Here is a 27,556-nt window from a genome sequence, read left to right as displayed (position 1 = left end):
CTTTACTTTGGCTGCCTTAAAACTGACATGCCAGGATTCCACTCAATTTTAATAATTCATTTATTCTTTGGATTCTGTTTGTTGCATTAATCTGTATTTTCTTTTTTTAAAAGATTTATTTATTTGAAAGGCAGAGTTACAGAGAGGCAGAGAGAGAGAAAGAGATCTTCCATCCGCTTGTTTACTCCAAATGGCCTCAATGGCCAGAGCTGAGCTGATCTGAAGCCAGAAACCAGAAGCTTCTTCCAGGTATCCCATCCAGGTGCAAGGGCCCTAGCACTTGAGCCATCCTCTGCTGCTTTCCCAGGCCATAGCAGAGAGCTGGATCAAAGTAGAGCAGCTGGGACCCGAACTGGCACTGCAGGCACTGGCTTTACTCACTATGCCACAGCGCCAGGCCCATCAGGCTAATTTTTTTTTTTTTTTTTTTTTGACAGGCAGAGTGGACAGTGAGAGAGAGAGACAGAGAGAAAGGTCTTCCTTTGCCGCTGGTTCACCCTCCAATGGCTGCCACGGCTGGTGCGCTGCGGCCAGCGCACCGCGCTGATCCGAAGACAGGAGCCAGGTGCTTCTCCTGGTCTCCCATGGGGTGCAGGGCCCAAGCACTTGGGCCATCTTCCACTGCACTCCCTGGCCAAAGCAGAGAGCTGGCCTGGAAGAGGGGCAACCGGGACAGAATCCGGCGCCCTGACCGGGACTAGAACCTGGTGTGCCGGCACCGCAAGGTGGAGGATTAGCCTATTGAGCCGCAGCGCCGGCTCGGCTAATTTTTAAGTTGATAATTTTGTATGGCTTGTGAATGATGTTATAAATATCTTGTTCAGGAGCTGGCATGGCGGCATGGTAGAAAAAGCCACTGCTTGCTATGCCTTGTCCTATATAGGTGCTGGTTCGTGTCCTGGCTGCTCTACTTCTTTTTTAAAAATTTATTTATTTTTTATTTGAAAGAGTTACAGAGAGAGAGGCAGAGACAGAGAGACAGATCTTTCATCCACTTGTTGACTCCCTAAATGGCAACAGTGGCTGGAGCAGGGCTGATCCGAAGCCAGGACCTTCTTCCAGGTCTCCCACATGAGTGCAGGGACCCAAACACTTGGGCCATCCTCTGATGCTTTTCCAAGTGCATTAGCAGCAGGGAGCTGGGTCGGAAGTAGAGCATATGGGACTCGAACCATTGCCCATATGGGATGCTGGCACTGCAGGTGGCAGCTTTACACACTGTCCACTGTGCTGGCTCCTCCTCCATTTCTGATCCTGCTCCCTGCTAATGGCCTGAGAAAAGCAGCAGCAGATGGCCCAAGTGTTTGGGCCGCTGTCACTCACATGGGAAACCCAGATGGAGCTCCTGGCTTCAGCCTGGGCTAGCCCTGGATGTTGGTAGCAATTTGAGTGAGTGAACCAGCAGACAGAAGATCTGTTTTCCCTCTCTTTCAAATAAATAAATATCCCTTTGGCTCTCAGCAGAAAAGTTTCCCATCCCTGGGTTAAAATGTTGGGTGGGGGCTGGCACTGTGGCATGGAAGGTTAAGACTCAGCCTGCAGTGCTGGCATCCATATGGATGCTGGTTCAAGTCCCAATTGCTCTACTTCCAGCTCCCTGCTAATAATGCTCCTTGGAAAGCAGCAGAGGAGACCCAACTATTTGGGCCCCTGCACCCACATGGAAGACCTGAAAGAATCTCCTGGCTCTGCTCCTGGCTTTGGCCTAACCCAGCCTTGGCCATTGCAGCCATTTGAGAAGAGAACCAGTGGATGGAAGACCTCTCTCTTCCCTTCTCTCTCTGTGTCTCTCTCTTTCAAATAAATAAATCTTAAAAAAAAAAAAATAATTTGGATGGAACAGATGAAAAGGCTATGTGTGGTACACTGGACTATAGACTCAAAGATAAATACAAGAGTTCTTGATCTCAAAGATGTAATGACCTAAAAGTAAAGGCAGTGTGGATGTGAACTAAAAGTGTTGGAGGTGATCAGTTGGAACTCATTTGGGATAACAGGTAAAATCAATTTACCTGATACTTTATCTTTGAGGAGGCATAGTTCGTAGATGATTCTAAGACCAGGTGAATTGTGATAGCATTGATTCTGAAAAAGTAAGCTAGATAGGAGGCAAGACACTGGTCTACTGGGAAGGTGAGGTGAAGATAGCCAGTAGGCAAGAGGTTGTGACAATAGGGACTGAGAACTTGGTATGGAAAGTGGAGGCAGAAGCTCAGTTCACCTAGAGTGTTAAGGGTTTGGAGGGTGGGGTTTCTTCTAAAGAGGAGCCAAGTTAGAATTTGGATACAAACTGACCTTTAGAGTTTGACTTTAGAAGAGGACCACAGTAAGAAACCTAAGAGTGGTTGAAAAGGTAAGAGAAGTGGGAAAGGTTGATGTTGTCAGAATCAAGTTTAGAATTTCAAGAGTTTCAAGAAATATAAAGAATACTAACAGGGTCACTGGCTTTAAAAATCTAAACTGTCTTTTTCTGAGGCATCTATGTCTTGTAGTTGTTTATATTGAGGCATTTTAATTTTCATATCAGTTCTGGAGGAAACCTTGTTTTCTGGGTTTCTAGTGAAAAACTGTTCTACAATCTGCTCTTGGAAGCTCTTAGGTTTTGGATTGAATAACTGGTAAATGCTACTGCTGTGGCTTAGGGTGGGGGAAGGATATTAGAAAATAAGTTTGGGGAGCCGGTGCTGTAGCGTAGTAGGTTAAGCTTCTACCTCTGGCTCCAGCATCCAATATGGGCACTGGTTCGAATTCTGGCTGATCCACTTCCAATCCAGCTCTGTGCTAATGGCCTGGGAAAGCAGTGGAGGATGGCCCAAGTGCTTGGGCCCCTGCACCCACATGGGAGATCCAGAAGAGGCTTCTGGCTCTTGGCTTTGGATTGGCCTAGCTCTGGCCATTGCAGCCATTTGGGGATGGAAGATCTCTCTCTCTCTCTCTCTCTCTCTCTCTCTCTCTCTCTCTCTCTTCTGTAACTCCGCCTCTCAAATAAATAAATCCTTAAAAAAAGAAATTAAGTTCCCTTTGGCTCTCCAATTAAACATGTCAAGTAGGTAGTTAGTTGACTCTGATGAGCTCAAAGGAGAGTGGTGGGTTGAAACTTAAGAGAGATTGGGAATGTGAATGCAATTGAGAGTGGTGCCAACAAAGCTGAGAAAGGATTAGCAACTTTTTTTTTTTTGGACAGGCAGAGTGGACAGTGAGAGAGAGAGAGACAGAGAGAAAGGTCTTCCTTTTCCGTTGGTTCACCCCCAATGGCTGCTGCGGCCGGCGCACCGCGCTGATCTGAAGCCAGTAGCCAGGTGCTTCTCCTGGTCTCCCATGCGGGTGCAGGGCCCAAGCACTTGGGCCGTCCTCCACTGCCTTCCCTGGCCACAGCAGAGAGCTGGCCTGGAAGAGGAGCAACCGGGACAGAATCCGGCACCCCAACCGGGACTAGAACCCGGTGTGCCGGCACCGCTGGTGGAGGATTAGCCAAGTGAGCTGCAATGCCGGCCAGGATTAGCAACTTTTTTAAGAGTTAAGAATATGACAGACATTTTTATTTGTTAGAGTTGACAATATGGATATTTTTGGTGGTGTTGCTAAAAGGAATTTTCATTGGAATGAAAAGAATGGAAATCAGGTTTGGCTAGGAGAATGAGCGTCACAGAGATTCAGTGTAGGGATTTGACAGTATTGGTAATTTCTGTTTTTTAAAGTTGGTCATTTTGTTGTGCTTTATATTCTCCCCATAAGATAGGTAGTATTCAGGAAATACATCACCAAAAAAAAGATGAAGAGCCCTGTGTTGTGGCACAGCAGGTTAAACTGCAGCTTGCGACTCCAGCATCCCATATCAGAGTGCTAGATAAAATCTTGGCTACCCAGCTGCTGATCCAGCTCCTTGCTGGTGCACCTGGGAAAGCAGTAGAAGATGGCTCAGAGTACTTGGACCCCTGCCACTCATCTGGAAGACCCTGAGGAGTTCCTGGCTTTGGGCTGGAGCTGTCCCAGGTGTTGCAGCCATGTGGGAGAAAGATTTCTTACTGTCTGTGTCTTGCTTTCTATCACCCTGCCTTTCAAATAAATAAAATAAAATTTTTTGATTTGTTTTATGTATTTGAAAGTCAGAGTTCCAGAGGGAGGGAGAGAGAGAGATCTTCCATCTGCTGATGCACTTCCCAGATGGCCACAACATCTGGGGCTGGGCCATGCCAAAGCCAGGAGCTTCGTCTAGGTCTCCCATGTGGGTAGTGGGATGATCTTCTGCTGCTTTTCCCATTAGCAGGGAGCTGGATTGAAAGTGGAGGCCGGCGCCGTGGCTCACTAGGCTAATCCTCCACCTTGCAGCGCCGGCACACTGGGTTCTAGTCCCAGTCAGGGCGCCGGATTCTGTCCCGGTTGCCCCTCTTCCAGGCCAGCTCTCTGCTGTGGCCAGGGAGTGCAGTGGAGGATGGCCCAAGTCCTTGGGCCCTGCACCCCATGGGAGAGCATGACAAGTACCTGGCTCCTGCCATCGGATCAGCGCGGTGCGCCGGCCGCAGCGCACTGGCTGCAGCGGCCATTGGAGGGTGAACCAGCGGCAAAGGAAGACCTGTCGCTCTGTCTCTCTCTCTCTCTCTCTTTCCACTCTGCCTGTCAAAATAAATAAATAAATAAATAAAATAAAAAAATAAAGTGGAACAGCTGGGACATGAGCCAGCCCCAAATAAAATAAAGAATAAAATTAAGATGAATGGAGATGTATGGTTTATAGATCAGATATAGTGTGTGAGGGGGTGCATTTTATGTCCCTTTAAAAAAAAAAAGATTATTTATTTGAGAGAGTTACACAGAGAAAGGAAGAGTCAGAGAAAGAGATTTTGCATCTGCTGGTTCACTCCCCGAATGGCCACAATAGCCAGGCAGAAGCCAGGAGCCAGGAGCTTCTTCTGGGTCTCCCACATGGGAGGAGAGGCCCAAACACTTGGGCAATCTTCCATTGCTTTCCCAGGAGCATTACTGGGAAACTGGATCAGAAATGGAACATCCAGGACTTGAACCAGTGCCCATATGGGATGCTGGCGTTGCCCACGGCAACTTAGCCCATTAGGCTACAATGCAGGCTCCCATAACAGGTTATTTTTATCTCCATTATCTCTCCTTCTGGTGCCACTGAGTAATCTTTAATGTATTGGGATGAGTTGTAAAGTTTACTAACTATAGCATCCAACAGTTGGTCTGCCTGATTTAAAGTCTTAGTTCAGCCTTGTGCCAGGGTAGCTATGATAACATTTCATTAGAAAGCCTTTCTTTTTAAGTAGGAGTACTCATTCACCAAGACATGGATTGGATCATAATTAGAAAAGAGTGATGACTTCATGAAGAAAGTATAGGCAGGTTCCCCAGTGTCTTACATAGAGCTCTTTGGGGCTCTTCTAGGTAGACTCCTTTAAGTGATTGGTAATTTTGGTATACTTTTCAAAGTATAGACCATGGTGTGTCGGGATGGTCGAGCGGTCTAAAGCACCAGACTCAAAGTATAGACCATGAAAGTAAGTCTTCAGTTAGAAAAGTGCTAGAGTCAGTAGCTGTAAAGAACACCTTAAAAACACAGAGTGTGTTATTTCAATCTATACATACAAGGACTCTTCAAAAAATTCATGAAAAAATTCATTATTATAAGAAAGCTGTATCAAAATAAACATTTTCTTTTTTTAAGATTTATTTATTTATTTGAAAAACAAGGTTACAGAGAGAGCGGGAGAGATGGGATAGATCTTCCATCCGTTGGTTCATTCCCTAAATGGCTGCAACAGCTAGGACTGGGCCAGGCTGGAGCCAGGAACTTATCTATGTCTCAAGGGAGGCAGGAGCGTAAGTACTTGGGCCATCCTCTTTTGCTTTCTCAGGTACATTAACAGGAAGCTGGATTGAAAGTGGGGCAGTAAGAACCCATATGGGATGCCAGCATTGCAGACAGCAGATTAACCTGCTGTACCACAACACCAGCCCTCCATTTTCTCATTAGTTTTTGGAAGTATACTCATATTTGTGAGCTTGAAGGTGTAATGACATCATTCTTAACCGATACTCACAGTAGCTGGGTTATTTGTGAAATGTTTTTCTGAGAAAATGCATGTTAAAAATCTTAAGAATTGGCCGGCGCCGCGGCTCACTAGGCTAATCCTCCGCCTAGCAGCGCCGGCACACCGGGTTCTAGTCCCGGTCAGGGCGCCGGATTCTGTCCCGGTTGCCCCTCTTCCAGGCCAGCTCTCTGCTGTGGCCAGGGAGTGCAGTGGAGGATGGCCCAAGTCCTTGGGCCCTGCACCCCATGGAAGACCAGGAAAAGCACCTGGCTCCTGGCTCCTGGCTCCTGCCATCGGATCAGCGCGGTGCGCCGGCCGCAGCGTGCTGGCCGCGGCAGCCATTGGAGGGTGAACCAACGGCAAAGGAAGACCTTTCTCTCTGTCTCTCTCTCTCACTGTCCACTCTGCCTGTCAAAAAAAAAAAAAAAAAAAATCTTAAGAATTTCACATTTTTAAGACATACCGGTAATTAAATGGAGCACTATAGCAATTTGGGACTCATGTGTTACCTGTTCTCTGTTTTGTTTTGTTTTGTTTAGTTTGCTAGGGCTACCATAACAAAACACCACAGACTGGGTGCTTTATTTTCTCACAGTTCTGGGGCTGGAAGTCTAAGGTTAAGGTGTCAGCAGGGTTGGTTTCTTCTAAGACCTCTCTCCTTAGCCTCTGGGTAGCTGTCTGCATATTTACTTGGTGTTTTCCTTCATAAAGATAGTAGGTACTGGATTAGCAATGACCTCTGTAACCTTATTTGCCTCTTTAAGGGCTTTAATGAAAAGAATAATTACCTTCTGAGGTACTGGGGGTTAGGGCTTCATCGTATGAATTTAGCAAGACTACAGTAGCTCAGCCATTTCAGGGTCCATACCTATTTTGTCTTCTTGTTGCTACTCCCATGGTTCTAAAAGCTTAGAAAATGCTTGGCAGCATTAGATATGTATTCCATATATTCCCTAGAAATAAGAGGTATAACTTCAGTGACCTTTGATTGAGTTCCTTGACTAAGAAAACCCAAAGCTATCTAAGACAGAAAAGATTTTTGATGTGGATTTTCTAGATCCAACCCCAGCAAGTAAGGGATTGTACCATGGAAAAAGTCCCTGTACTGCTGGATCCATGAAAGATAACCCAGTCTTCTTTTGGTCGATTCCACATGTGCTTTTCTGCAGATGTTCCTTTCACACTCCCTCCCTTGCCTGCTTTTCCAGTGAGGTCATAAGCAAGTATTTGTGATAGTTTCTTGTCACCATGGTGACTAAATCACAGCCTGGTTTTCATTCCAACTTTGCTGTCAACTCTGCTCGAAGGTTGGGAAAGCCTCTGGGAGACTCCAGGTTCAGACTCATGAAAAACCACGTGTCAGGTACCAGGGTAGAGGCGTTCACAATGTTATTCATGAAAAATCATGCGTCAGGTAACAGGGTAGAGGCGTTCACAATGTTATGTTCAGGAATCTGTGCTCCGCCTGTTAGTCTCCAGGCACAAGGATAATCAGGACCTAAAGGATGGTCACTTGAATCCCTTGGCATTTATTTATTTCTTCCTTAAGCTGGGCCTCTTTTTTGAAATGCAGAGAGAGAAGTTCCATCTGCTGGTTCACTCCCCAAATGCCCACAACAGCCAGAGCTGGGCTGGACTGAAGGTCCATATGGGTCTCCCACATAGATAACAGGGAACCAAGCACATAAGCCATTGTCTGTTGCTTCCCAGAATACATTAGCAGGAAGCTGAATCAGAAACAGAGTACCTAGGACATAAACTGGCACTCTGATTTGGAATGTGGGCATTCCAAACAGGAGCTTAATCCACTTATCCCCCCCCCCCTATTTAAACAACAAATCCTCTTGATTTCCTCAGAGATGGATTCAGCCTGTTCTCTTTAACTTCAAGTTTTACTTTTCTTTCAACCTGATGCCCTTGTAGACTACTTTTCCTCCTTCACTCCTTCACTATGTGCTTTCTTGATCCATTTCCATTCCCAAAGTCAACGCCTGCTTGAAGAACCAGGCCAAATGTTATCTTTCAGAGATTACTTTTTTTTTTTTTTTTTTTTTTTTTGACAGAGTGGACAGTGACAGAGAAAGACAGAGAGAAAGGTCTTCCTTTGCCGTTGGTTCACCCTCCAATGGCCGCCGCGGCCGGCGCGCTGTGGCCGGCGCACCGCGCTGATCCGATGGCAGGAGCCAGGAGCCAGGTGCTTCTCCTGGTCTCCCATGGGGTGCAGGGCCCAAGCACTTGGGCCATCCTCCATTGCACTCCCTGGCCACAGCAGAGAGCTGGCCTGGAAGAGGGGCAACCGGGACAGAATCCGGCGCCCCAACTGAGACTAGAACCTGGTGTGCCGGCGCCGCAAGGTGGAGGATTAGCCTAGTGAGCCGTGGCACCAGCCAGAGATTACTTTTCAAACTCTGTTGTCACAGTCACCCTTACACCTCCAGAAAAAGGCAGTATTAGTTTTCCCTTTCAGTGTATCTAAAAAACTTACTTTTCATCCGTTTTGCAATACTTTTATTCACTGTTTCAGATTACAGGTTGAGAGGACTGGAAATACTGATCAAGGGAGAACCAAGTTGGTGAGGCTTCAGGCCCTTCTCCCCATGCTTCAACACTGTCAGCATCACTTTTATCTGGTTTTACACATTGAGATTCTTTCGTTTTATAATTTGTAAATGTCTCTGTTTTTATTTATTTGAAAGACAGTGGAGACAGAGATCTTCCATCTAGTGGTTCACTCCCCAAATTCGCACAATAGCCAGGGCTGGGCCAGGCTAAATCCAGAAGCCAGGTGTCGCATCTGGTCTCCTTCATGGGTGGCAGGGACCCAACAACTTGAGCCATCATCTGCTCCTGCCTCCCATTATGCACATGAGCAGGAAGCTGGATCAGAAGCAGAGGTAGTACTGATCCCATGCCCTCTGATATGGGGTGAGAGTGTCCCAAAGTAGTGGCTTAAACCACTGCATCATAGTGCCCACCCCCACATTGGGATTCTATGACAAATTTTTTTTAATTTAAAAAATATATTTTTATTTATCTGAAAGGCAGAGAGACAAATCTCCAGTCTGCTGGTTCACACCCCAAATAACCACAACAACCAGGGCTGGGCAAGGCCACGGCTGGGAATTCACTGTTAGTGTCACATGTGAATGGCAGGGACCCAAATACTTGACCATTGCCTACTGCTTCCCAGGGTGCACATTATTAAGGAAAGATGGATCAGAGGTAGTACCTGGATTTGAACCTAGGCATCCCATCTGGCATCTTCACAAGTGACAAAGGCCCACTCTGAATCAGATTTAATTGAAAGAGGTGCACTGCAGTTAAAATTTTTTTTAAGGGCCGGCGCTGTGGCACAGCAGGTTAACACCCTGGCCTAAAGTGCCGGCATCCCATATGGCGCCAGTTTGAGACCCGGCTGCTCCACTTCCAATCCAGCTCTCTGCTGTGGCCTGGGAAAGCAGTGGAAGATGGCCCAAGTCGTTGGGCCCATGCACCTGCATGGGAGACCCGAAAGAAGTTCCTGGCTTCTGGCTTTGGATCGGCACAGCTCCAGCCGTTGCAGCCAACCATTGGATAGAAGTGAACCATTGGATAGAAGACTTCTCTCTCTGCTTCTCCTCTCTCTTTGTAATTCTGACTTTCAAATAAATAAATAAATCTTTAAAAAAATTTTTTTGGCCAGTGCCACGGCTCAATAGGCTAATCCTCCACCTGCGGTGCCAGCACACCGGGTTCTAGTCCCGGTTGGGGCACCGGATTCTGTCCTGGTTACTCCTCTTCCAGGCCAGCTCTCTGCTGTGGCCCGGGAGTGCAGTGGAGGATGGCCCAGGTCCTTGGGCCCTGCACCCGCATGGGAGACCAGGAGAAGCACCTGGCTCCTGGCTTCGGATCAGCACGGTGCACCAGCTGCAGCGCACCAGCCGCAGCAGCCATTGTGGGGTGAACCAATGGAAAAGGAAGACCTTTCTCTGTCCCTTACTGTCCACTCTGCCTGTCAAAAAAAATTTTTTTTGTTGTAGTGAAATTGACTACTTCAACCATTTTTAAAAATGTTTATTTTCATCTACTTGAGAGGTAGAGAGAGAGAAGTATCTTCTACCCAATGGTTCATTCCCTAAATGGCTACAACAGCTGGGACTGGGCTAGGAACTCAGAACTACATCTGGCTCTTCCATGTGAGTGGCAGAGACCAAAGCATTTGAGCCATCATCTATTGCCTCTTAGGATACATTAGCATGAAGCTGAATCAGAAGTGCAGAAGAGGCAGCTGGAATTAAAACTAGCACTCCAGTATGGACTGTGGGTGTCCCAAGCAGTGGCTTAATCTCCCATACCACAGTGACCACCCCTCAGCCATTTTTAAATGTACATGTATGATACAGGAATATTTGTAAAATTTACAAGTGCTATGTGGCCATTCCCACTAGTTATTTTCAAACTTTATCAAACCGTATAAATTCTGTACCATTAAGTGGTAATGCCCATTTCTCTTCTTTCTAGTGCCAAGTAATCTCAAATTTTAATTTCTGTTTTTAAATGAGTTTGACTCTTCTGAGTGCTTTATTATATGAAGTTCTATAATTTGTCCTTTTATGTCTTTTTTTAAAGATAAGTTTGCTTATTTATTTATTTATTTATTTGAAAGGCAGAGTTACACAGAGGCAGAGAGTAAGTCTTTCCATATGCTGGTTCAGTTCATTCGCTAAATGGCCACCACGGCTGGAGCTGGGCCAAACTGAAGCCAGGAGCTTCTTCTAGGTCTCCCACGCAGGCGCAGGGGCCCAAGGACTTGGGCCATCTTCCACTGCTTTCCCAGGCCATAGCAGAGAGAGGGATCAGAAGAAGAGCAGCCAGGACTCAAACCAGCGCCCGTATGGGATGATGGTACTGCAGGCGGTGGCTTTATCTGCTATACCACAGCACCGCCCTCCCCCGCTTTATGTCTTGCTTATTGTATTTGGTATACTGTCTTCAGAGTTCATCTGTGTATGTCAGACCTTCATTCTTCTGTCTAATACTCCATGAAATGGATATACTACATTTCATTTATCTGTTCATCTGTTGATGGATGTTGGGTTGTTACCACACTTGAATATTGGCTGTAAGTATGTATCGGCTTGAGTCCCTGTTTTTTGTTTTGTTATTCCATTCTAGTAGGTATGAAGTGGTTTCTTTTTGTGATTTTGATTTGCATTTCCCTAATAACTACTGATGTTGATCGCTTCTCAGCCTTTTGGGTAAGATCAAGTATAATGATGTTGAGGGGCTAGTGCTGTGGTATAGTGGGTAGAGCCTGCTGCTTGCAGTGCCGGCATCCTGTGTAGGTGCCAGTTCAAGTCCCGGCTTTTCCACTTCCAATCCAGCTCTCTACTGTGGCCTGGGAAAGCACTGGAAGATGGCCCGAGTCCTTGGGCCTCTGTACCCGCATAGGGGATATGGAGGAAGCTCCTGACTCCTGGCTTTGGATCGTTGCAGCTCTGGCCATTGTTGCCATTTGGGAAGTGAATCAGCAGATGGAAGACCTTTCTCTCTGCCTCTGCTTCTCTGTAGCTTTATCAGATAAATAAAGAAATCTTAAAAAATATTGTTGAATATATTTTTTTAATGTTTATTTGAAAAAGTCAGACAGAAAGGGAGAGAGAGAGAGATCTTCTGTCTGCTGGTTCACTCCCCAAATGTCTGTAATGGCCAGAACAATCATTTGGGGGGGGGGGGGTAAAGATTTTTTTAAAAAATTTCTTTCTTTATTTGAAAATCAGTTACAGAAAGGCAAAGGCAAAGAGAGAGAGAAGTCTTCCATTCACTACACTAGTTCATTCCCCAAATGGCCACAACGGCTGGAGCTGGGCCAGTCTGGAGCCAGGAGCCAGGAGCTTCTTCCAGGTGTCCCATGTGAGTGCAGGGGTCCAAGAATTTGGATCATCTTCCACTGCTTTCCCAGGCCAAAGCAGAGAGCTGGGACCCAAACCAGTGCCTATATGGGATGCTGGCACTGCAGCAAGGTACTTAATCAACAACACCACAGCACCAGCCCCAGGTAAAGATTTTTTTATTGGCACACATTGTGGTGTAGTGGGTTAAGCTGTTGCCTTCGATGCTGGCATCCATATGGGCGCCAATTCAAGTCCTGGCTGCTCTACTTTTGATCCAAGTCTCTAGTACCTGGCTTTAGCCTGACCCAGACCTGGTCATTGCAACCATTTGGAGAGTGAAAGATTTAATTTGCAAGGCGGAGTAACAGAGAGAGGGAGAGACAGACAGATCTTCCATCCACTGGTTCACTCCCTAAATATCCACAACAGGCTTGACTATGCCTGGAACTGCAGCCAAGTCGCTCATGTGGGTGACAGGAGCCCAGGCACTTGAACCATCCTCTGCTACTTTCCCAGGTGCATTACCAGGGAGCTGGCTTGGAAGTGAAGCTGCTAAGAAGGCCGGCACTGTGGTGAAGTGGGCTTAGCCACTGTCTGCAGTACCAGCATCCCATATGTGTACTGATTTATGTCCCAGCTGCTCCACTTCAATTCAGCTCTCTGCTAATGCACCTGGGAAAACAGTGGAGCATGGCCCAAGTGAATGGGCATCTGCTTCCACATCGGAGACCTGGAAGAAGCTCCTGGCTCCTGGCTTCAGCCTGCACCAGCAGTGGCTGTTGGCAGCCATCTAGGGAGTGGACCAGCATGTAGAAGATTCTCTCTCTCTCTCACTCTCTCACTCTCACTCTCACTCTCACTCTCACTCTCACTCTCTCTCAACTCTTTCAAGATAATCAATTTTAAAAAGTAGGGCAGCTGAGACTTGAATCAGTGCTCTGATATAGGGTGCTGGCATCGTAAGCAGTGACTTAACCCACTGTGCTACAACATAGGACCCTTTGATATTTGAAATATTTTCATTGGGAATACAAGTCTAGTTTTAGAGATACTTTTTTCTTAGTAAATTAAGTAGGTTAATTTATTGCTTTCTATTTTGTATAGTTTCTGAAAAGTAAGGCTTTTTTTTAATCTTTCATATATATAGGTCTTTCTCTGGCTGCTTTTTAAGATTATCTCAGATTTTCAAGTTTTGTTTTTTTTGTTTTTTTTTTAAAGGCAGAGAGACAGAGAGATCTTCCTTCCGTCTATTGTTTTACTTAACCCAAATGCATGCTGCAACCATTTTTGGGCCAGGTGAAACCAGGAGCCTGGAGCTCAATACAGGTCTCCCAACTTCGGTGACAAGGACCCAAGTACTTGAACCATCACCTGCTACCTATAGGGTATGCATATACTAGAATCAAAAGCAGAACCAGGACTTGAGCCCAGGTATTCTGATGTATAGGCATCTTAAATGGAATTTAACCACTGCACTTAACCTTCTGCCCTGCACGTGCACGCTACACACACACACACACCCCGCTGCAGACATTTCCTTGAAATGCATGAAATGAGTCAGTTTTTGTTTTTTGGTTTTTGGTTTTTTGTTTTTGACAGGCAGAGTGGATAGTGAGAGAGAGAGACGGAGAGAAAGGTCTTCCTTTTGCTGTTAGTTCACCTTCCAGTGGCCACCACGGCTGGCGCGCTGCGGCCGGTGCACCGCGCTGATCCGAAGGCTGGAGCCAGGTGCTTCTCCTGGTCTCCCATGGGGTGCAGGGCCCAAGCACTTGGGCCATCCTCCTCTGCCTTCCCGGGCCACAACAGAGAGCTGGCCTGGAAGAGGAGCAACCAGGACAGAATCCGGCGCCCTGACTGGGACTAGAACCCAGTCTGCCGCTGCTGCTAGGTAGAGGATTAGCCTATTGAGCCGCTGCGCTGGCGAGTCAGTATTTTTTTTATAAGATTTTAGCTTTTGAGCAAAAATCAGAATTTCTCAGAACTTTTACTAGCATCGAGTCCTCAATAACTTCTGCATAGGTTTGTAATAGGAAAAATTTGGGAGGAAAGATCAGTAGAAAAATGGATAAATTATGTGTTCACACAGTAAAATAAACACGGGAAAAAGGAATGAGCTACAGCTACATGTAGAAGTGGGTGAATCTTGGAAACCTCAGAATAAATGCAGTCAAATACAATATGTAGAAATATATATGTGTGTGATTAATAGTTGTAAAAGCAAAGGTGACATCAGTTTAGCAGCTTTGTTTTGGTTTGAGTTCAGGTAGGGATTAGGAAGCCTGGGATAGGAGAAAAATCTACAACTGTATTAAGGTATGTCAGTGATACTTCAATTTTTAGATTCAATGATAGGTTTACAGATGTGTATTGTATAAGAATGCCACAAAAAGTTCATGGGAAATGGGTTTTTTGGCTCATGTGGGTTATTACTATTTCTAAAGATTTATTTTATTTGAAGAAAAATAATTATTTTATTGAAAGACAGTGTCATGGGGTAGAAGGAGATAGAGAGATCTTCCATCTGCTGATTCATTCCCCAGTGACTATAACAGCTGGGGCTGGGCCAGGCTGAAGCCAGGAGATTCTTCCAGGTCTCCCACGTGGGTGCAAGGGCCCAAGGACTTAGGCCATCTTCTAGGGCTTTTCCAGGCACATTAGCAGGGAGCTGGATTAGAAGCAGAGCAGCCCGGACTCAACCGATGCCCCTATGGGATTAGGCATTGTAGGCGGTGGCTTAACCTGTTAGGCTACGAAGTGGGCCTGCAAGAGTTATTAACCTGCCTCCTGGTATACTTGCATCTCCCATTAAAGTGCTGGTTCCAATCCTATCTACACTACTTCTGCTCCAGTTTCCTGCTATTGCATGCTGAGAGCTGGCAGACAATTGCTCACGTGCTTGGACCCTGCCACTTGGGTGGAAGACTTACCCATGGCTTTGGCCTGGCCCAGCTGTGGCTGTTGCAGGTGCTTGGAGAGTGAATCACAGATGGAAGAGTTCTGTTTCTCTGTTTCCCTCTCTCCCCATCACTCTTCCTTTCAAGTGGATGAAAATAAGTGAATATCTTTTAAAAGGTTTATGTAAAATGAAATTTAAAATAAGTTTATTTTGGTGTCAGAAAAACCTGAAATCCATATATTTTTCATAACATTTTCCATGAACATTTGAAAGACCTTTGAAATATTTTGCTTGGTAATTTGTATATGTTTCATCTTTTTGTTTTATCCTATTTATGTAGTAAATTGTAAAGTTTTAAAAATTTAAGATATTAATGGCATATGGATCATTAAAGAAAGATACATGATAGTCCACAGAATTGGTTATAGTAAGATATATTAAACCTGGGTAGGTTAAGTATATCTGAGTTTATTGGACAAGCCATGTAACTTCTCTGTCTTGTGCAACAGGGTTGATTTCAACTTAATAGCATTTACCATGTACCAACTATTGTTCTAAGAAATACTTCATATTTATTATCCTATTTAATCCTTCTACAGCTTGAGCATTCCCTAATCTGAAAATTCAAAACCTCAAATGCTCCAAAATCTGAAATTTTGAGCACCAACATGACAGAAGTAGAAAATTCCACACCTGACTTCATGTGATGGATCACAATCAAAATGCAGACACACTAAAAATACTATGTAAAATTACCTTCAGACTATGTGTGCAAGGTGTATATGAGACACAGTATATTTCATATTTAAATTTGGATCCCAACCCCAAGATAACTCATTATGTATGTACATATATGCTAAAATCTGACACACTGCTCTGTTCTCAAGCATTTCACATAAGAGGTGTTCACCCTGTAACAACTCTAACAAGTTAGAACTTTTAAGTCCTTTTGATGCTTAGGGGTTAGAGCAACTTGTTAAGGGTATCACAGCTAACAAGTATTAGGAACCAGGATAGGTGATGTTATGCCCGCAGTCCGTGGTCCCCCGAAAATCACACCACCAGAGACTGAAGTTGAAGCCAATAAGCAGGGTCGTTTTTATTACGAGTTCGAACCCGGGCCTCTCAGTGCCTCCAGGAGAGGAGGCCCCCCGAGAAGCCCCGAGCCCAATTCTTACAGAGCTTTTATTATCATGTCCAAGCAGGCTTTAGGGGAATGCTATAGATCAAGTTGACACTTCTGATAAGTCCCGAGACACCTGCCACCGACTCCAGGGTAGGGGCTGGTTGCTAGCTCAAGCTTTATACCTCCCTTTTACATTCCTGGACCTGGGTCAGGGTTGGGTCACATCTGGCCAGGTGGAGGGAAGGGGGAGTGTAATCAACTTAATGTAGTTACTGTATTACTTAGCTCAACATCTAACATAATACATATATAAAGTCAAAGACACTTAGCATTGCTTATTATTACTACTAGTTGCCTAATAAGCACTATTATAATGGATAATAAGGGCATAGTAAAAGCTGGTTGTGCAGGTGTCTTCTCAGTGAGTCTCACTCTAGCCTATACGTTTAACTACCATGCTTAAGCTAATTGCTGTAATAGCACTTATTTAACAAGCATATGTGATTAAATGAGACAGTGTGTGTTGGTATAGGTGCAGCACTAGAGGTGTCAGGTATAATTTAAAAAAAAAAGATTATTTATTTGAAGTAGAGAGGATGATGTTCCATGTACTGGTTCACTTCCCAAATGTCCACAATAGCTGCAACTTGGCCAGGCTGAAGCCAGGAACCTAAAGTCCATCCTTCTCCTATGTGGGTGGCAGGGATCTGAGTACTGGAGCCATCATTTGCTGCCTCCTAGAATGCATTAACAGGGAACTGGATTGAAAGTGTCTTGATGGGTGGCACAGTGGGTTAAGGTTTCAACCTGCAGTGCTGGCATCCCATATAGGTGCCAGTTTAAGACCCAGCTGCTCCACTTCCTATCCAGCTCTCTGCTAATGTGCCTGGAAAAGCAGCAGAGGATGGCCCAAGTCCTTGGGCCCTTGCACCCAAATGGGACACATGGAAGAAGCTCCTAGCTCCTGGATTCAGATCAGCTCAGATCTAGCCATTGCAGCTGTTTGGGGAGTGAACCAGCAGGATGGAAGACCTCTCTCTGTCTCTACTTCTCTCTATAACTGCCTTTCAAATAAATAAATCTTAAAGAAAAAAAAAAAAAAAGAAAAGAAAAGAAAGTGTCTTGAGAAGTGATACTGGGACTCAAGCCGTTACTGTTCTGTGGGCTGTGTGTGCCTCAAGTGGCAGTCTGGCCTGCTGCACTACAATGCCTGTCCCAGGTGTAGTTACTGAGATATTATGCTTCTTTAAGAAGCTGTGGTCCCCCTGGAGGAAGGTAGGGAGAGGGTGAATGGGTGGAGACAGAAAACCAATGATAAAGAAAAGTGTTTTCCTCTTGAGAGTCTTTGACAGTGTATTTTTCATCTTTCCTTCTTCTAGAGACCATGGCGAGCCCAGGGAAAGATAATTATCGAATGAAGAGCTATAAGAACAATGCCCTAAACCCTGAGGAAATGAGGCGAAGAAGAGAGGAGGAGGGCATTCAGCTGCGGAAGCAGAAGCGAGAGCAACAAGTAGGTTTAACAAAGTTTTCTTTAATGTACTCTTCAGAGAAATGATTCAGCCTCTATGGATGCCTTCTACCTTACAGTACACCTTTCTCTTGACTAGTTTGGTTACCTTGTGAGCCAATCATACAGATTCCTTTTTTGTTAAAAAATATTGAGTTGCCAGCACTGTGAAGTATCAGGTAAGGCCACCACCTGCAGTGCCAGCATCCCATGTGGGCGCCCGTTCAAGTCCCTGCTCTACTTCCAATCCAGCTCTGCTGTGGTCTGGGAAAGCAGTGGGAGATAGCCCAAATCTTTGGGGACTTGCACCCATGTGGGAGATCTGGAGGAAGCTCCTGACTCCTGCCTTTGCGTTAGTACAGCTCCAGCTGTTGCAACCATCTAGGGAGTGAACTCGTGGATAGAAGACCCCCCCCCCCCCCCCCCCGCTGTAACTCCGCCTTTCAAATAAATACAGAAATCTTTTTTAAAAAAAAATTGAAAGCTTAAAAAAGGAAGGACTAATCCTTCCTTATCCCCTCTGTAATTTAGACCAACTAAGATGTCATTTATTTCTTGAATATAACAATCTAATTCAAACTGCTGGTACATTTTTTTATTCTTCACATTACAGTTAGTGTTAAGTCTGGCCTTCAAGGCCCAGCTCCAAATCTAGCCCTTTACGAGCCCATTCTGGGCTGCTTTGCTTCTACTTTATTGAGTCCTGTCCTTGTGAGTAGCATCCCTCAGTGCAGGTCATGCTAATGCCTCCCTAGCTGTACTTCCTTTCACCAAAGTGGTGCCCTGCTTACCTAGATTTAGTCACCTAACTTACTTTTGCCCACTCTCTTGGCCTACCAATATTCCTTTTCTTAAAAGCTTTTTAAACCCAGAATCTTTTATACAAAGGGCAAGAAATCTTTGAAGTTTCTATTTCTAATTACAAAAATAACTTTTTTTTTTTAAAGATTTATTTGTTTGTATTAAAGGCAGAGTTACAGAGAGAGAGAAGGAGAGACAGAGAAGTCTTCCATCCATTGGTTCATTCCCCAGATGGCTGCAATGACCAGGGCTGGGCTAGACTGAAGCCAGGAGCTAGAGCTTCATCTGGGTCTCCCACATGGGTTCAGAGATCCAAGAACTTGGCCATCTTCTGCTGCTTTCCCGCGAGCATTAACAGGGAGCTGAATTGAGGCCGGCTGCGGTTCACTAGGCTAATCCTCCACCTTGCGGCGCCGGCACACTGGATTCTAGCCCCAGTCAGTGCTCCGGATTCTGTCCCGGTTGCCCCTCTTCCAGGCCAGCTCTCTGCTGTGGCCCGGGAGTGCAGTGGAGGATGGCCCAGGTGCTAGGGCCCTGCACCCCATGGGAGACCAGGAAAAGCACCTGGCTCCTGGCTCCTGCCATCGGATCAGCGTGGTGCGCCGGCTGCAGCGCGCCAGCCGCGGCGGCCATTGGAGGGTGAACCAACGGCAAAGGAAGACCTTTCTCTCTGTCTTTCTCTCTCACTGTCCATTCTGCCTGTCAAAGGAAAAAACAACAACAACAACAACAACAACAAAACAGGGAGCTGGATTGGAAGTGGAATAACCAAGACTCGAACCAGGGCCCATATGGGATGCTGGTGCTACAGGCAGCAACTTAACCCGCTTTAAAAATGGCCTTTTAAAAAATGTGAGCAGTTAGATTTACTGTTGAAGTAAAACCCTTAAAAATCTTTCCATGTCATAATGTAAAGCTTATCATTTCCTTATCATTATGCCATAATTTAGCATTGGGTTGTTCTTGGTTTCTTGGTCTCAATGAATAGTCTTAATACTGTCTCTTCACTTTATTTACAGCTTTTTAAGCGGAGAAATGTGGAGCTGATTAATGAAGAAGCTGCCATGTTTGATAGTCTCCTCATGGACTCCTATGTGAGCTCTACCACTGGGGTAAGGCCCTCACGTGTGATTGAGGCAGGCCTGGGACATACCTGCTCCTGCAGAGCATAGATTGAGTACTTCACATCGCCTGGTAGCTTTGCCAGTAACTGGCGGATTCTTCTGTGAGCCCTTCTGTCATGGCAGGGAATCAATAAGGATTCTGAATCTGATTGAAGTACCTGAGAAAACCATTTAAGGGAACCCATCAGTTGCCTGAAAGATTAGGAATCCCTTTCCAACTTGAACAAATATTCAAACTTGATGCAGCCTGCTTCAGCTTTAAGCAAACTGCTTCTCCTGAGCCTCTCATGCCCTTCTGTTGAGCTCCAGTCTTAGAAAGCAGGATTATGTGTTAGCATCTGGCTCTAGTGTTGGATTGGGAAGGCCTAAACTTGTTTTATGTTCTAGGAGAGTGTAATCACAAGAGAGATGGTGGAAATGCTCTTTTCTGATGATTCTGACCTGCAGTTAGCAACCACACAGAAATTCCGGAAACTGCTCTCCAAAGGTACAAAGCCTGGTCCTTCTCATCGAGACCCTGTGTGATTTATAAAACCGCTTGTCTCTTTTCACTCACCTAATCAGCTGCTCTAGCTCTCACTCATTCAGCTTTAACCCTATTGGCCTTGGGTGATTGTCTCACCTTTATTCATGTGTTTATTTGAAAGGCAAACCGACTGACAAAGTTTTTCTTCTATCTTTGGGTTTGCTCCAACAGCTGCAAGAGCCAAGGCTGGGCCAGGCTGAAGCCAGAAGCCAGGAACTCCATCTGGGTCTCCCATGTGGGTGGAAGGGGCCCAGGCACTTGGACCTTCTTCTGTTGCCTTTTCAGCCACATTAGGAGGAACCTGGATTGGATGCAGAATGGCTGGGACTTGAACCAGTACACCAAAATGGGACAGTGGCATTGCAGGCAGCGCCTTGATTTGCTTTGCCACAACACTGGCCCCATGTTTTCACCTTTATACTGGATTTTCTCTCTTACTTCTTTGGCTCCCAAATATCTGTGCAGCATCTCCCTCAATTCTGTGATCAAATCCTACTTTTTTTTTTTTTTTTTTTTTTTTTTTTTGAGGTTTATGTATTTATTTATTTGAGAGGCAGAGTGATAAACAAGGATAGACAGATCTTCCATCTACTGGTTCATTCCCCAAATTCCCAAAACAACTAAAGCTGGGCTAGACTGAAGCCTGGAGCCAGGAACTCTATGTGGGTCTCCTACATGGGTGGCAGGAACTCAACTGCTTGGGCCGTCATCTGCTACCTTGCAAGCTCATTAGCAGGAAGCTGGATTGGAAACTGAGGCAAGACTCAATGCCAAAACTTTAAAGTGGGATGAGGGCATCCCACATAGGAGCTTAACACACTCCATCACAACAGCCACCCCCTACCTATTCATCTTTGAACTGTATGATATAGTTGGACTACTTAAGGGTAAATCCAGTCCTAATTGAGTTATGTTTTCCTTTCCCTTACTGATAAACAAAGAATGGTAAGGGAGAGAGGATAGCCCAAGGGTTGAATGACACTGGTTTACATATTTCTCTTCTAAGGAAGATTAATTGTCGTTTCTTTGGAGGACTGTGTCATATAGTAGGCAAGAGGTGTTTTTCCCACCATACACCAAATTTTTATAGAACAACTGCCACATACCACAGTTCTAGCTCCTGAGGCTATAGTAAACCATACCAAAAGTCCTAGCCCTCATGAATGGAAAGTCTTTTTTTAATCTCTTTGTCTTTCATATAAATGAATCCTTAAAGAGAAACTGAGCAGGTATTGATAAACCACCTGAACAGAAGGGAGTTTGGGTATGTTTATAATGCTTGTTAGAAGTGTCTAGAAAGAAGCGTGAGCTGATACAAGTGAATAGATGTACCAAAGCCTCTCTTCAGTTTTTATCTCCTTCCATCTCCCTCTTGTAGAGCCTAGTCCTCCAATAGATGAAGTTATCAACACTCCAGGGGTAGTGGATCGGTTTGTGGAGTTTCTGAAGAGGAATGAAAATTGTACATTACAGGTGAGGCCCCAAGGGAAAGAGTTCCCAAATAAAGCCCTTTTCCAAGAAATTGGAATGGGGTATTTCTGCAGATATATCTCTCAGGAGATAGAAAAGTCAGATGAGGAAACATTTCAAGTAAGGCATCAGTTGCCTCAGAGATCTTGACATTATAAAGATATAAAGAAGAGAACAAAATCTCTTCCTTAAAACATTCTCAATAATAACTATGTAGAGTAATGCATTTGTTAATTGGCTAGATTTTTTAAAAATATTTTTATTTATTTTCTTGATAGGTAGAGTTACAGACAGAGGGAGAGACAAAAAGAAAGGTCTTCCATCTGCTGGTTCACTGCCCAAATGACCACAACGTCTGGAACTGGGCCAATCCAAAGCCAGGAGCTTTTTCCAGGTCTCCCAAGCAGGTGCAGAGGCCCAAACCATTAGGCCATCTGCTACTGCTTTCCTAGACCATAGCAGAGAGCTGGAGAACGGAAGAGGAGCAGCAGGGACTAGAACCAGTGCCCATATGGAATGCTGGTGCTGCAGGCAGATGCTTAGTCCACTACACCACAGTGCTGGCCCCGATTGGCTAGATTTAACAATTCCGCCGTCAGTATATATATTGAGTTATGTTTTCCTTTCCCTTACTGATAAAGAATGGTAAGGGAGAGAGGATAGCCCAAGGGGTGAATGACACCGGTTCCCTTCTAAGGAAGATTAATTGTCATTTCTTTGGAGGACTGTGTCATATAGTAGGCAAGAGGTATTTTTCCTACCATACACCAAATTCTTATATGGAAGGTTATCTGTCAGTTTTTATATATGGAAGGTTATCTGTCAATTTTTTTTTGAAAACTCAAAGGAAGATAAGAATATTGCAAACACACCATTCCATTACAAATCAGAGACTCTAATCTACTTCCAAGTCTTCTCATAGGTGGCTGTGACGCTCAGGAAATAAATAAATGACATGATGGGGATCCCGGGGATGCTGTTACAGTACAAAATTTGACCACGGAAGCACCATTCCACCTTCCCGTTGTCATATCACTGCCTCTTCTCACCATTTAAAAGAAGGGAGAGGAAAAGCTTATGTGTTTTGTTGTTTTGTTTTGTTTTTCATGGGCAAGAGGCTTACTGTTCTGAGCCAGCTAGTAAACATGGCTGCACACTGTGGAATGATCTCTCAATGGTGACTTAATCTACCTTTCAGTTTGAAGCTGCCTGGGCTCTGACAAACATTGCCTCTGGAACCTCCCAGCAAACCAAAATTGTCATTGAAGCAGGGGCCGTCCCCATTTTCATAGAGCTGCTTAACTCGGACTTTGAGGATGTACAAGAACAGGTAATACTGATTTGGCTTAGTTCTTCTTTTTAAGGATTTATTTATTTATTTGAGAGGCAGAGTTATAGACAGAACTGTCTTCCATCCACTGATTCACTCCCCAAGTGGCCACGGTGGCAGAGCTGGGCCAATCAGAAGCCAGGAGCCAGAAACTTCTTCCAGGACTCCTGCATGGGTGCAGGGTCCCAAACACTTGGGCCATCTTCCACTGGTTTCCCAGGCCATTAGCAGGGAGCTAGATAGGAAGTGAAACAGCTAGGACTTAACCTGCATTCATGAGATGCTGGTGCCACAGGCAGAGACTTAACCTACAGCGCCTTCCCCTTGGCTTGATTCTTGATGGTAGCTGCAGTATAATACCAACATTTGGTTTTAGTCCCAGTCTTGACACAGTGCTCTTAAAAACATTGGAATTTTCTGAGTTACAGGAATGTCTTTTGCTATTTATAGAGCCCTTTTAGAACACATCTGAGTCTGTATTAACAAAGTGACTCAGTTTGGGGAACCTCGGTAGCCTTTCAGTGGTTGGTCACCAGAAAAATACAAACATAGAATGTGGGAACTCCTGACTGCCTCCCAAGGAAGAGGAGGGATCTGGAGATTGGGTTATAAACTATTGAAGGTGAGAGCCTCTGGGTTAATGAGCGCATTGATGTACTGGGAAGGTGACAGATAACATGGAAGCTGTACACTACCCTCCTCACTTTATACCTTGTCTAATGTGTCTCTTTCATTTGGCTGTTCCACATACAAGTAGTGTTTTCTGAGTTCTCTGTAAGAATCCCCAAATTTCTTTCTAGTCAGTTAAAAGTTTAGGTAGTCTCTGGGACTTGTGATTGGTGTCTGAAGTGGAGGCACAGGTTACGTGGGAGTGATCTGTGGGTCCTTAATCTATGGGATCTGCTTCAACCTCGGGAGTGAGGGTCACATTTAAATTAAAGTATTGAACAAGCAGTCAGTGTCTGAGAATTGGTTGTTGGTATGGGAAAAACTACACACGTGCATTACGTGTCAGAAGTAGGGCGGGAAAGACACTGCACTACCATTTCCCAAAGATTATAGCAATAAAATACAACTTGCATTTCTCTCACTGGATTCTTGGTGATTGTATAGAAGTTGCGAGTCGAAATTACTACATTTACGAGTTGGTCCAAGGCAGCTTCAAGAGTGCAATTTACTGAACTCTGTCTGAGTGGATGGGAACGGGGAGCTCTTTGGCTTCTCAGTCTGTCATACAGCTGGCAGCCGCCTTCCTCACTGAACCAGGGACTCTGAGCATAGAGGTCCTTGAAGAGCAAATGCTCAGTAAGGACTTCAGCAGGGAGGTTACCTGAGCTTGGTTCGTGTGATTTGAGCCTTGACATGGCAGCCTGATGGGGACTCACTCTGTGGTTGTCTATAAAATACTTATGGAAGCCACAGGCGCTGAGGGATTGCTTCATCACTTCCTTTTCAGGCTGTCTGGGCACTGGGAAACATAGCTGGAGACAGCTCTGTTTGCCGGGATTACGTCTTGAACTGTTCCATCCTGAATCCTTTATTAACGTGAGTAATTACAGTCATTTTGTACCTGGGGCACCTGTAGGACGGCCATGTGGCAGGTCATTTGGGGATAGCTTACTTGATCCCTTAAGATGACAAATACAAAGTCTAAAAGTACTTTCCAATTGCTGAAGTAAAAACTAGGTATCTTTTTGAGTAAGAAAGATTGCATCTCAGATCTGTGCCAAGGGGAACCTTGTTCTTCATTTCAAGGCACTTTAGGTCCTCATGTTGGTCATATCAGCCTCCTTTTTGAGCCAAGGGAGAAAGGAAGACTAGTCTAGAAAGACCTAGCCTGTTCTGTAGAGTACATTCATTTCCTACGGGGTTTTGTGTAGGCATGTTGGATAGCTTTGTTACAAATCATAAGTTAAAGACCCTGTAAAGAATCATCTGGAGCCCTCCATCCCTTCCCCCAGCTACGTTTAACTAAAAATGTATGAACTGGTTTTTGTTTGTTTGTTTTTAGCTTTATTTATTTGAAAGGCAAAGTTATATAGAGAGAGGAGAGGCAGAGAAAGAAAGGTCTTCCATCCATTGGTTCACTCCCCAATTGGCTGCGACAGCCGGAGCTGTGCCAATTCGGAACCAGGAGCTTCTTCTGGGTCTCCCACATGGGTGCAGGGGCCCAAGGACTTGGGCCATCCTCCACTGCTTTCCCAAGCCACAGCAGAGAGCTGGATGGGAAGTGGAGTAGCCGGGTCTTGAACCAGCACCCATATGGGATGCTGGCGCTTCAGGCTAGGGTGTTAACCCCCTGCGCCACAGCGCCAGACCTGAACTGTTCTTGATAAGCTACAATCTTCTAGGCTACCTCTATCATTTCCTGAACCCTTCACAGAAAGGGTTAAAGACTAAATTCTGCAAAGCATAGCTAAAACTCTGCCACTGGACTTTCAGCTTTTGTTTCCAAAGAGAACACCTTTCCTTGTTTACAATTTTGGCCAGAGCTAGGGGGACAATATGTCCTACGTTAAAAGCTTTGCCACCTTACTCAGGTCTAGCTGTCTGTTTTGCCGCGTTGTCCATGATATTAACTACCACAGTTAGTCTGAATCCTCTCTGCAGATGTCAGTCTCCTGACCCAGACTTGCTCTGTTAGCTTGGGTCTACAGGTAGAAATGAATAAGCTGCTGGAGTCTCAGGGGCCTGATTGGATTTGCTCCTGGGGTTCGTTGGCAGTAGCCCTATTTGCCAGGGCATCAGGTTCAGGATCTGGCTTCTGTGTTTTCCTTCAGACTCCTTACCAAGTCCACACGACTGACAATGACACGGAATGCAGTCTGGGCTCTGTCAAACCTCTGCCGAGGGAAAAATCCACCCCCAGAGTTTGCAAAGGTGAGAGAACCTCCCAGGCCACAAGTTATAGCAGATTCCTTCATAGGGAGTTTTGAATTCTTCGGGGACACCCCTTAGACTAAATCTCAAATCTTGGGAAACTGAAAGAAGAAGCAGTTGTTGAAGCATACCTTGTATTCCTGAATGGTAAAGTAAACAGGTAGGCCTGAAGGCCTAATTGTGGTAAAAATGCACAGAGTGTAGAATTACTTGTTGGGGAGGGTTAGTGTCCTTCCCCCGTGAGTCCTTCTCTGCTTTCCACAGGTCTCCCCTTGTCTGCCTGTGCTGTCTCGCCTACTCTTCAGCAGTGACTCAGACTTACTGGCAGATGCCTGCTGGGCCCTCTCTTACCTGTCTGATGGCCCCAATGAGAAGATCCAGGCCGTCATAGACTCTGGAGTCTGCCGGAGATTGGTGGAGCTTCTGATGTGAGTAGACTCCATTAGAGGGCACAGAGTGTGTAGGCACCTCCGAGCTTGTGCTAAGGAGCTGCAGCAGCTCTTTGCTGTCCTGCCCAAAGGTTGGAGTCATGAGGGCACTTCAGCCCTGGTTGTCACTAGGACTGGATGTGGTGTGTGAACCACCCACTGATAAGATCTTCCTTCTCTGTAGGCACAATGATCACAAAGTGGCTTCACCTGCCTTGAGAGCTGTGGGTAACATTGTCACTGGGGATGACATCCAGACCCAGGTAAGGAGGAGGAGGGCGTAGGAGCTGCCTTCCGACAACACCCTTCCCTGCCAAGGGCTCTAGTCCTGATGGAAGGAAGCATGGTCCAAGAGAAAGCATGGGATTGAGTAAAACTATTTTAGCTCTGCCCCTGTCTGTGTGATCACAGGCAACTTGCTTCCTCCTTGTCTTCTATGAATTGGAAGAAAACTACACTTACTACCCGTGACTGTTAAGTGGTACAGAGTTCGTCATGTTCCCGCTGAGGAGTGAAAGCTGTGCAGCCCCACCCTTGCTTTCTAGACCTTTAGGATTCCATTGGTATTACCTTATGTTGTTAAGCCCTCTTGTCAAAGTTCTGCTCAAAGGCTAGAGATCTGGGTATTCTTTTGAATCTTGAGCAGTCGACAGTTCTGTGGGAACTTGACCTGGTGAGCAGTCTTACTGAAGCCCACAGTCTCATTTTCTTGGTCATTTTTATGTGTGTGTGCTTGAACATCAAAGTGTATAGGTCATTGGCATTAAGTACATAAAAATAGTTATTCAGGGATGAACATTTGATACAGAGGTTAACACCCTGCATATCAAAGTACATGGGTTTGGATCCCAGGAAGATTATTATTTGAGCATCACTATCACCCAGCTACAGAACTTTTTTTTTTTAGGCAGAGAGAAGCACAGAGACAGGTAGTCAGAGAAATATTTGGGAGCTCACCCCCAGTCTCCCATTTGGGAGCTCACCCCAAGTCTCCCATTTGGGGACAGGACCCCATGATAAATCACTTGCCATTACCACTGCCCCCAGCGTTTATAGGAACAGGAAACGAGTCAGGAGCTAGAGTCGGGTGTCAAACCCTTGCACTCCAATATGAGATGCAGTGTCTTAACCACTAACACTGGCCCCACTGGCCCCCTTTAGAACTTTTTTTTTTTATCTTTTCAACACAATTTTATTTATCCTTAGTAGTCACTGAGTTGTTCCTCTTATCTATTGTGAATAATGCTACATTAGTTTACAAATATTTACTCAAGTCCCTGCTTTGACTTCTTGTGGGAATATACCCAAAAGTGGAATTACTGAGTAATATAGTAATTTAATGCTTAATTTTTTTGAGTGACCACCATATTGTATTGCACATCAGACACTTACAGTAATGTACCAGAATACAGTTTCTCCATATCCTCATAACTTTTGTAATTTTCTAGTTTTTGTTTTTTAAATTAGCCGTCCTATTTGATGTGAAGATACCCCACTAAGGTTTTGATTTGCATTTTCCTAATGACTAGTAATAGTGAGCATCTT

The 27,556-nt window shown here is 45.1% G+C and overlaps 1 protein-coding gene across 8 annotated transcripts in view; it reads left to right on the top strand.

Annotated features, from left to right (window-relative positions):
• KPNA6 (karyopherin subunit alpha 6) overlaps positions 1-27,556 on the top strand; it is a 55,988-nt gene that overhangs the window by 20,090 nt on the left and 8,342 nt on the right. For 4 of the 8 annotated variants that reach the window (XM_008273776.4, XM_008273777.4, XM_070078840.1 and 1 more), the window contains 9 exons: positions 17,322-17,455; positions 19,273-19,365; positions 19,765-19,864; positions 21,282-21,376; positions 22,572-22,703; positions 24,160-24,248; positions 25,484-25,583; positions 25,848-26,011; positions 26,196-26,274. In XM_008273776.4, the coding sequence (XP_008271998.1) occupies positions 17,322-17,455; positions 19,273-19,365; positions 19,765-19,864; positions 21,282-21,376; positions 22,572-22,703; positions 24,160-24,248; positions 25,484-25,583; positions 25,848-26,011; positions 26,196-26,274 (986 nt within the window). Of the gene's footprint in view, positions 1-7,280; positions 7,462-13,138; positions 13,352-17,321; positions 17,456-19,272; positions 19,366-19,764; positions 19,865-21,281; positions 21,377-22,571; positions 22,704-24,159; positions 24,249-25,483; positions 25,584-25,847; positions 26,012-26,195; positions 26,275-27,556 lie in introns of those variants that run through there. The other 4 variants (XM_070078842.1, XM_070078841.1, XM_002720633.5 and 1 more) reach the window with 4 other exon arrangements.

Source organism: Oryctolagus cuniculus, chromosome 7 (assembly GCF_964237555.1).
Source record: "Oryctolagus cuniculus chromosome 7, mOryCun1.1, whole genome shotgun sequence".
Taxonomy (NCBI): domain Eukaryota; kingdom Metazoa; phylum Chordata; class Mammalia; order Lagomorpha; family Leporidae; genus Oryctolagus; species Oryctolagus cuniculus.
Note: the sequence above shows the minus strand (reverse complement) of the source record. Positions and strands in the feature narration are given on the sequence as shown.